Below are 10,231 nucleotides of genomic sequence, written 5' to 3'. Positions count from 1 at the left end.
GCAACAATAAAATTTTTAGTCATTAGGCGACATTTTAGGGCATAACTTAGGAACCACTTGGAATATTTTCATAATTTTTTTACCACAATATTGAGGAGTTCCTGAAGATTGAGTTGAAAGTAAAAAACATGATTCTAGGTTAAGGATTTTAGTAGTTACGGCAGTTTTGATTGGAATAATATATTTGCTTATATTATTCTTATTAATATTTAAAAAAATAATTATTGTATTCTTAAAAGAGTTTCAGTCAAAGAAAGAGCATTTCTTACCCAATAAATTCATATAAGAACGATTCTTGTACTGCAAAAACTCTCTGAGTTAGAGGCAATTTGGTAACCCAAGGTCCAAGGACAACCAAATTTGAATTTTTCAAACACACTTTGCAACAATAGCATTATTTTGGGGCATAACTAAGGAACCACTTGGAATATTTTCATAAGTTCCTGAAGATGGATTTGAGAGTAAAAACATGATATTCTATTAAAGATTTTGGTACTTAAATAAATTTTACTCTGTTAAGGGTTTAGGCCTTAAACAAAAACCCCAACCCTAAACAAAAATTTCATGACCCCAATGGTCACAAAAAATCACATGACCCCAAAATACTTTATGAATACAATTTCATCGTTATCGATATAAAATGCCGCTCAGTAACTCAATCCACCTTTTTTAATCCGGATCCATAATCGTAACTTACAAGAAATCCGGGTCCAATATTGAACTTGACAACAATAGAATAAAACAGCCATAAAAGCAATAAAATGACCGTAAAAGCTCTTGTATCAGATTCCAGAGTGGCAAAGGGAACATTTCCCTAAAGGTTTTTGCCTGGTAACATTAAAATTTCCCCGGAAATGCTATGCTATTTATATTGGAATAATAAATCAAGAATATACAAACCGAGTCGTGTTTTTCTTACATGGCCTATAATGATTTCAAAATGGCGAACGTACGCCATCTTGAAAACAGTTTGCATAATTAATAAAAATGTATTCCTGTTAGTAATTAAAGTATATATGCTTGAAGGAGAAGATAAAATCTTCCGAAACGCACCCAGCGAGTCCATACGTCACCCATTGAAGAATAATAATAAAAGCCGTTCACCATACGGAATATCCGCTTTGATAATGTAAGGAAATAATAAGAATAATAAACCAAATCGTGGTATTCTCATTAAGAATGTCGTAAGCGAAGCGATTAATGTGACGTTCGTGAATCTTATAATTTCTAAAAAAAAAATGAATGGAAGAGAATGTACGCGGCGACAAGTTATGTGAAAGGCAAATGCACACCGTCCGGTTGATACGAGATTAATTGCTACAAAGCGAATGATCTTAGATTCCGTTTTTTTTTTGCTGCTGGCATTAAATTTTAAAATAAATAATTAGTTTTAATGAAAATATTTATATTCAAATATGGCGCCTTATCGTTATTTTGACATCTGTCAACTGTCATTTTCAAGTTGGGATTTATAGGTTAAATAGTTGTACCATGAAGGTTATGATAATATCATGAAATTTGTCTAATTTTAAAAGGGTGAAGGCAGGGGATAATAGAATATAGGATTTGACAAAAATTAGAAATATATAAATCAATTATTATTTGCACAATGTGGGATCATTCCTACTCTAGATGTTGGCAATATTGATCTGTCAATCATGAATGTTAATTGTCAAAAGCGGCTGATTCATGATTGGAAAATTTGCATAATTGGTTGTGAAAAACTCATTTTCTTATCGAAATTAGGAAACTGCTTATAAATGCCATCCTCTAAATTACTTTTCTTCGTAAATATTTAATTTCTTTCCTAAGACTCTGCATTTTTTAGGTTAGGGGCAAAAATGTTACTACTCAGTAATAAATGTCAACTGTCAAAAACAGCTGATTCATGATTTAAAAATTTTGCATTAGTTTGGAAAAAAAATTATTTCCATAATTTGATTATCAGAATTGGAAAACAGCGTATAGAAACGGCGTACTCTTAATGACTTTCCTTGGTAAATATTTAATTTCTTGTTCATAAAACCCTGATTTTCTTTAGGTTAGGGGCAATAATGTCAAGAATGGGAGATGGGACTTCTTCTGTCTTTGACTTCCCTTACATAGGCTTAGTTTTTGGATGTATTTTAGCAAAATTTTGCTTATGGCTACTAATAAATAATGTCAATGGATAGACTTTTGCAGTTGAATATTTGTATTGGTAGAAGAGCTCCTTTTTGCATTTTGATTCACAAACCTAAACAATGGCATCTACATAGAAAAAAGTCTATAATAACCAATAAAATAAGGCAAGGAACCCAATATATAGGTAGGTATGTAAGATGTAAAGTATATTGTGCAAATGCCTAATAACTCCACACTAAAAAGATTGAAATTTCTTAAATGTAATAAATATTCTATCTGCACCACCAGTGTTTGTTGGATTCAGGCAAAATAAAAAATAATAAAATACCCTTAGACAACCAATTTTTTTTCATTACGTCAATGTTTCAACTTCTATGAGATGATCCTCAGGACAATATAAATTAATTGTCTGCAATATTTTATAGATAAAAGTATAACAAAATCTGTTGTGAAACCTCTCCTGAGAAACTGATTTATATCTGGAATTTTGAAAGGAACATATTATGTAAGGAAACAGAAATACTTTTTCCTTGCATTTTACCTTAATCCACACCAGAGAAAAAAGTAAGATTACTAATATTAAGAGGAAATATAAAAAGCAAGAGGATAAGGAATAAAGACTTAAGGAAAAATAAGTAAAGAAAGAAATACAGAATAGTTAAATAAATTGATTACTACCAAATATCAGTAAAGATTAAAAAATGAATCACTGATTCCTGTTATTAATCAAATCAAATATTTATTAATATATTACACAGTATGTGGTTGCACAAGTTAAAATGTCAGTCTATTGGTTAGAAATATATATATAAATGTAACAAAATATAAATTCAGGTAACAAAGTAAGACTCCAAAACCTAAAAATGTAGTTTTGGTTACAGTTGTACATAAAAGAATAAGTCTATAGAGCCTCTGAAAGTCTGTAATAATATTCCTACTATGTCCAGTGTTGCAATGGTGTATATCTGAATAAGTTTTAGATTAGGAGATGTTACTACCAATATAAATTAAACATTGATAGATCTAGGCACAACACACAAAGAAATTTAAGTACTGCTTACGACGAGCTCTACACCCCAGGTCAACCATAGTCCTGATCCATCTCTGTTGAAGCTTAAGGATTTCCTGTGCATGGCTCAGTTCAGAATTGCATGCCACATATTTGCAGAAAAGTAACCATGGTAGGTAGACAAAATGGTGAACAAAAGTGTAATAGCTCTTAAGGATCTTATGATGAAAAGTAGTATACTTAGTGTGCCTAATATATGATTTACATGCTCTTTTTATGTTAATTTAGCATCTAAAGTAACTCCTAAAAATTTTGTGTGTTAGATGACACCTGATATATTAAGTAAACTTCTTATTAAGCTAAAGTTTAACTTGTTGGTGTTCAATGCATTTACGGAAAGACTGTAGACTAAAAACCATTCATGAATATTTTTATTGCTGATATCTGGCTTATCTAAGCTTATTATCATCACTTATAATATCTAACACATTAGAAGCAGGGCACTGGATAAAATTACTTATATCGACGGTTAAAGTACGGTACCTCATAAGTCGCATTTTTGTCAAAATTGAGATAAGTAGAGACATGCAGTAACTTGTATATGCAAACTAAATATATTTGTAACGATACCTCGTAACTTCTGTTAGTCAGCCATAATAATTGTGCCATGGTGTTGAGGTTTCATTGGTGTTGCTGTGAACAATTTTGGTAAAAAGTAAAAGCAGTATTTAAACAAATACTTAATTACTTTAATATACTAGAAATATTGTAGTCTATATTGGTAAACATTAGATTTATTGCTGTAAAACATATAATTTTAATATGTTTTTAAATATTTTTAAAGTTGTTTGTAAAGAACTTATATTATCAGAAAATAGCATGACAAATGAAACCATTTTTGCAAATGACATTCCGATTAAAAATAAAATACTTACTGAAAACATACCTAATGAAGAAAATACAGTACACGAAGACCATGACGTATCCTCCAATTTAGACATCGTTCCAGTGGATAATGATGATTCTAAAAGTGATAACTCAGAAACAAGTAATGACAGTGGCCCTATATTGCAGAATATTACAAATAAAAAAGAAAGAACTAGGAACAAGAAAACGAGAAGTGAACCAAAAACTAAGACTTACTGGCAAGCAATATGTAGGATTTAGAAAACCTGCAGGACAAAAAAAACTCTTTCCATGATATACCAAGAAGTGAGAGAGTTTTAGGATTACGTTGTAATTGTACGCAAAGAGTAACTAACAAAGCACAGAAACGAAAATGCTTTTTAGTATCTGAGGAAAAACGAAAAGAAATTTTTAGTAAATTCTGGTCTGATATGTCATGGGATCAAAGAAAAGCTTTTGTATCACAATCTGTTTCTATTGTCCAACCCACTAGACCAAAAAAGACTGAAGATACATCAAGACGCAAATCCACGTTGGAGTATTCTTTAACTTTGGGATACGAAAAGATTCCAGTTTGCAAAACAATGTATTTGCGAACCACTGGTTTGCGAGAATGGTCTGAGAAGTTGGTCTATGAAAAGTGAAAATGGCTTGACAGTTAGTGTTGAAGTTAATAGGAGTATCGAAAAAAAAATCAATCAATTATCACGAAGACACAGTCTTTCTCAAAGAGTTCTTAAATTCCCTTCACAAACTTCCTTCTCACTACTGCAGAAAGTATACAAACCGCCTTTACTTGGAGCAACGGTTTCAATCTTTTGCACAATTACATGGAGCATATCAACAAAAATGTAAGGAAGTCAACAGGATCCCGCAACCAATTGTGTCATTACAACAAGCAGCTAAAGAGATGAACTTATCTCTTTTCCGTCTGCGCAAGGATCAGTGTGATACGTGTTTTAGATTTAAGAATAATAACCTTTTAGAGGAAGAATACCAAGTTCACCTAACTAAAAAAGAAGAAGCCAGGAAATCTAAACAGGCTGACAAGGAATTAGCAAATTTAGGATTTTGCCATGTTGTTACAATGGATGTTCAGGCTGTTAAATTAGCTCCATATTTAGGAGCTAGTGCTTTATACTATAGGACTAAGCTATGTAATCACAATTTTACAATGTACAATTTAAATAATCGAGACGTTGTTTGCTACTGGTTTAACGAAACACAAGCGGATGGACAAGCAGCTACGTACGCATCTTTCCTGGTACATTTTTTAGAAACAAACTTTTTCCAAAACTCTAACAAAGTTCCCATTATTATTTCTTCAGATGGATGTACAGCTCAGAACCGAAACTGCATTATGTCCAATGCCTTGCTTGATCTATCTGAAAAATACGAGGTCGTGATTGAACAAAAGTTTCTAGAAAAGGGTCACACTCAAATGGAGTGTAACTCAGTTCACGCTGCAATTGAGACCAACCTAAAGCACAAAGACATTTATTTACCTAGTGATTATCATCGTATTACCAAAGAATCGAGATCAAAAAATCCTTACCAAGTACAGAACATGTTTTCAGTTTTTTTTAAATTATGGTTATAAACCATTATTAAAATATAAATCCATAAGACCCAGCCTAAATAAAACAGTTACTGACATCAGAGTTTTAAGGTACGAAAACGGACAAATTTTCTACAAAACTAATTATGGAGATGAGTTCCAAGCTATACCGGTAAGAACATCCAAAGTGGAATTAAGAAATGCGACATTTCCCCAACTGTTTGACTCACCATTGCCCATTTTACAAAAAGAAAATTTTTGGATCTTCAAGCAATAAAAGAAGTTATTCCCCAAGACTGCTGAGCATATTATGAGCAATTGCCCCACAAAAAGGAAAATATAACATAGTAAAGTCTTGGCATTATAGCATTGGCTTTTCACTCTTTTCATTTTAGAATCTTTTTATGTTGAGTTTAAGTTTATCAGACCATGTCAACTTTGTTGTTATTTTTTGGTTTTTAATCATTAGTTTTTCTAAAGTTTCGTTAATTTATAAAGTAGTTTACGTGTACCTATAATTATTTTTTCTTTGCAATATTTCAAAGCAACTTTAAGTTCCTAATTTACCTGATCTTCATTAGTTATAAATTACGTAGTAGTTTATAGGTATGCAATTGTAAAACGGCCTTAAGTTCCTTGTCTACCATTACTACCATGATAGAAAAAAATAACACTTAATTTAGTAAGAAAAATACTTATTATATCCTCAAATATTTGTTTTTGTAATATTTGAGGATATTAATTATGTATCTGGCCTCTATTAATTTTAAGTTTTTATAAAATCGATTTTTGTATTTTGTTTATTTAAAATAAACTTGTTCTGTATTATCGTTTTTAAATAACTATTACAGTACCTCGTAACTGAAAAGGTTTTTGCGTATTCCTTTTTCACAAAATAAAAAATAGAGCTTTTCTATTTATGAATATACTAAAAATATTGAGGTAGTATCCATCCTGAGTATTTAAAACAGTTTTTACTCTCTTATGTAAAATTTCCCTTTTGCGACTTACGAGGTACCGTACTTCAGCCGTCGATATTATCTACAATAGGTTTTTTACCAAGAACCTCCAAAATTGACTTTTCATTTAAATCTGATATTTTATAACTTCACTTATTTTTTCTTTAATAAATAAAAATTTCAAGAAGGTTAATAACAATATACAGAAAAAGCAAAATAAGCTTAATAACATCTCTATATTTTCAATCAAAATAGTACTTCTCAAGCCTAGAGCATAGGCTACCACAGAAGCTCCTAATAAAGCAATTCATAATTAATAAACAATATTTCATTAAAATCCAATGCATAACAAATGTATGCATTCACTTACAACTTAACTACACTCCCTAGCTTTCTTACTCTTCACTGGTTCGACATCACTGGCCAACCTTTTCCTTTTCACACTAACGTCACTAGTCCTGGTTTCTCTTCTGGCAGGCACTTCCACTTGCCCATCGGCCTGCAACAATATCTCAATAGGGTTCAACGATTCCTGCTGCATTTGCAGCGCCATATTGTACACAGTGCCGTTAGTTTTGTTATACATAATCGCATTGGTAAACATCAGCATAACATCTCGTTTAAATTCCAACGAGGTCCTAAGGATTCCGTTATCGATGTTCTTCTTAATCGTTTGGAGATCCATCGGTCTGTAAACTACGGAACTGTACCCCGGAGCTTGATCGTCTGTGATCGGTTTTAAGAATAACGAGGCGTATTTGTTGGAGGCCAACCGGTTGTAGACTAGCGTAACGGATTTCTTCCAATTGCGGTAATCTTTGTCGTCATCGTATACGCTCGAAGCGGGAGATCCTGGTAGAGAATCGATTGGGGTGCCGGGCATGGATAGTCGCCGCTTGTTGGACCTAAACGAGGTTTCTTCTTCGGTCCAGGGACTCGCTGAGCGTTCGGTTTCCGAGTTTAATCGCGTCTTTTTATCAGTTTTATACTCTCCGTCATCGGATGTGCCAACGTCGTCCAGTTGGGCTTTTTCTATGGCTAAAAGCATATCGAAGTTCTTGTCGTCTCGCTTCTTTGGACGGGAGTAATCCCTCTTCGTCTTGCCGGTCTTGTCAATTTTCACCTCCATATTAATATTGTCATAAAAGTCGTCCGCAAACTCGTCCTTAACTTCTTCCGACTGGCCTAATGAGGTGCTCGAACCCTCGTTGCTATCTTTGGTTTTCGCATCAAAGTAATCGGTCGATTTGGATTCTTCATTGTCGAGTTCTTGCTCGGACACTTCGCGGCTGTCTGGTTCCACTTTTTCAATCGTTGGCTCTTCTTTGACGGCGACACTCTCGGAATGCACGATATCCCTTATTTGATCCTTATTCAGTTCTGGTTCAGTGTCCTGCTCTTCCGGCACTATGTCAACGGAACACTGGAGCTGGTCTTTGTCAGGTTTTTCCTCAGGTTCATTCTTTTCCTCCGAATCTTCCACTGGGGCAGGCTTCTTGGGTTCTTCACTTTTTACGGGGGAGTTTTGATAAATCGTGGTGTATTGCCCACCGTCCTGCTTCAAAGACGAAGGTTTCATGGGGGATTGAAATATCACAGGATCCTCTTGAAACTCAAAAGGGTCGACCACGGGCGCAGGGGATTTTTCTGGAGCAGTTGCCTTAGGTTCCTCCGAAGGTGGAGGAGAAGGAGCTCTCTCTTGCTGAAGTGGTTCCTCGTCGACATTTTCCAAGTCATCCAGCTCCAAGCTGATCTGTATGTCACCATTGCCGTCCAGTTGTAAGTGTTGTTCCGGATCCGTCACCAAATCTTGCGAACTCTCGATTATTTCCGATATGATGTCGTCCACTTCCTCTTTCTTGATTTCTGGAAAAGGCCCGTCTTCCAAGATACTTTTGGCCAGATCGTCGATTTTTATATTGGCGTCGTCCAAGAGGTCGGCGTTTAACGGTTGAACAGAATCATCGTTAACCAGATTTGAGTCTTGATTGGTAAAATCTGGGTAATCGGGCGGTTTCGGCATGGTTGAGTAGGACTCCACCACCGGTTTTGTGACGGATTGTCCGGTTATGGCACAGTGTAGAATCGACGTGGGGGTTGTTGAAATATTTTGCACTTGCGAGGGTGATTTTAATAAGCTGGTTAAGAGAGGCGATAGAGCAGGTTTTGATTGTTCTTGCGATTGGGGTGGAAGTTCTTGTTGCTGAAAAAATCTCTGTTGTTGTGGGGATGTGAGATATTGCTGAAATTGCATGGTGGTTTCTGGTGTTTGGAATTTTTTATCTACGTCCATGTCATTAGAATCTTCCCCTGCCTCCGAGGTTTTCCTTTTTTGTCCTATAGTGGGTGAGTTTGTTTTAATGGGGGGTCTCCAAGCCCTCTCAATCTCCAACTTTCTCAGATCGCGTTGTTTCAACCAGTTGGAATGGTTAAGAGCTTCCTGTTCCCTTTTGACTTCTTCATCATCAATTTCTTTACACCATTTGTCCAGCTGCTCTTCTGAGACATTACCTAAAAATAACAATTAACAGAAACATAAATGTTGTCATCAAAACACTTACCTGCTTGCAATATCTTCATATCATCTTGTAACTTCTTGTACTCGGCTTTCTCTTCTGCCAAAAAAGCCCTTAGTTCTCTTTGCCTCTCGGCCAACAACCTCTTTAGGATACACTCCGCAGGTGTCTCTACTACTCCCGATTCTGTTCGTTTCTTATTTCTCTTTGGGGTTTCAGTGTTCCCCAGTAAGGATCCATACTGAGAAGCACAGTTTTTCTGGTGAAACCAATCGGTCGGTCTGTTTGCTTCTCCAAAAGGCTTCAGAGATCTGCTCACTGACATCCAGTTTTGGTCTCCGCTTCTGGCTACTGCGGAGGCCAAGCAGAGCTGTTCTCTTAGAGACCATTTGTCCAATGGTTCCCTTTTAAGTTGAAGCTTTTCTTGTACAGTAATCATGTTTGAACCTTAAGGATTAGGTTTTGTTGAAAACTTGGTGTGGGACCTAAAAGTATGACATAGCTACAGTACAGTCTATTTTGACTGCGGTAAAAATGATGAAGCGGCTTTATCTATAACTTGGTTACTTACAGGTTCGGATGTCATTTAAAATCGACTTTAATTGTGTTTTTATGGGAAATTATAAATCGGGATTAAAATACGAACGTGTAAACAAAACAAAGTTTTTGACATTGACTGGCGGCCATAAGCTGAAAGTTGACAAATGTCAGGCGAACATGGTTGTCCATTTTTTGTAATGTACAAAATGGAGATTGAGTTAAAGCTACGTTTACGTCTTCCAATCACCGGTAGTTAACCAGACGGTTGTGGTCACTAATATATAATTTTCCTAAATGTGCAAAATAGCAGGTATTATTCGCATAATGTTACGTTTTATCAGATATCAATTATTAGTTGCACATTCGCCGCGTAAAATTAAATTTTCATCAAAAAAAGAACAAATCACCAGATCGGTATAAATACGTTATCTGTACAATTTTTGTAAAAATGCAATCCTGATAAAGACAGCCATCTGTTCACTGAATGTGAAATATCATACTCTCAAATATCACAACTCTTTGACAAAATAACAACCAACAACTGTTCACTGAATATGAAATTTTATTTGTTGTTAGCTTTTTGACATTGACTGGCGGCCATATCGGAAAAGTTGACAGA

General features: G+C 34.8%; 1 protein-coding gene across 1 annotated transcript; it reads right to left on the bottom strand.

The window, feature by feature from the left end:
* Window positions 1-6,773: 6,773 nt before the first annotated feature.
* On the bottom strand, window positions 6,774-9,808 carry LOC126734925 (bromodomain-containing protein 8-like). Its single transcript, XM_050438761.1, has 3 exons — window positions 9,644-9,808; window positions 9,118-9,557; window positions 6,774-9,067 (listed from the first exon to the last, which is right to left on the bottom strand). The coding sequence occupies exons 2-3, from the start codon at window positions 9,509-9,511 to the stop codon at window positions 6,930-6,932; spliced, it is 2,532 nt and encodes an 843-aa protein (XP_050294718.1). The 5' UTR covers window positions 9,512-9,557; window positions 9,644-9,808; the 3' UTR covers window positions 6,774-6,929.
* Between the last annotated feature and the right edge of the window lie 423 nt (window positions 9,809-10,231).

This window comes from Anthonomus grandis, chromosome 4 (assembly GCF_022605725.1).
Source record: "Anthonomus grandis grandis chromosome 4, icAntGran1.3, whole genome shotgun sequence".
In the NCBI taxonomy this organism is placed as follows: domain Eukaryota; kingdom Metazoa; phylum Arthropoda; class Insecta; order Coleoptera; family Curculionidae; genus Anthonomus; species Anthonomus grandis.
The sequence above is the reverse complement of the archived record's forward strand: the minus strand, read 5'-3'. Positions and strand labels throughout refer to the sequence as shown.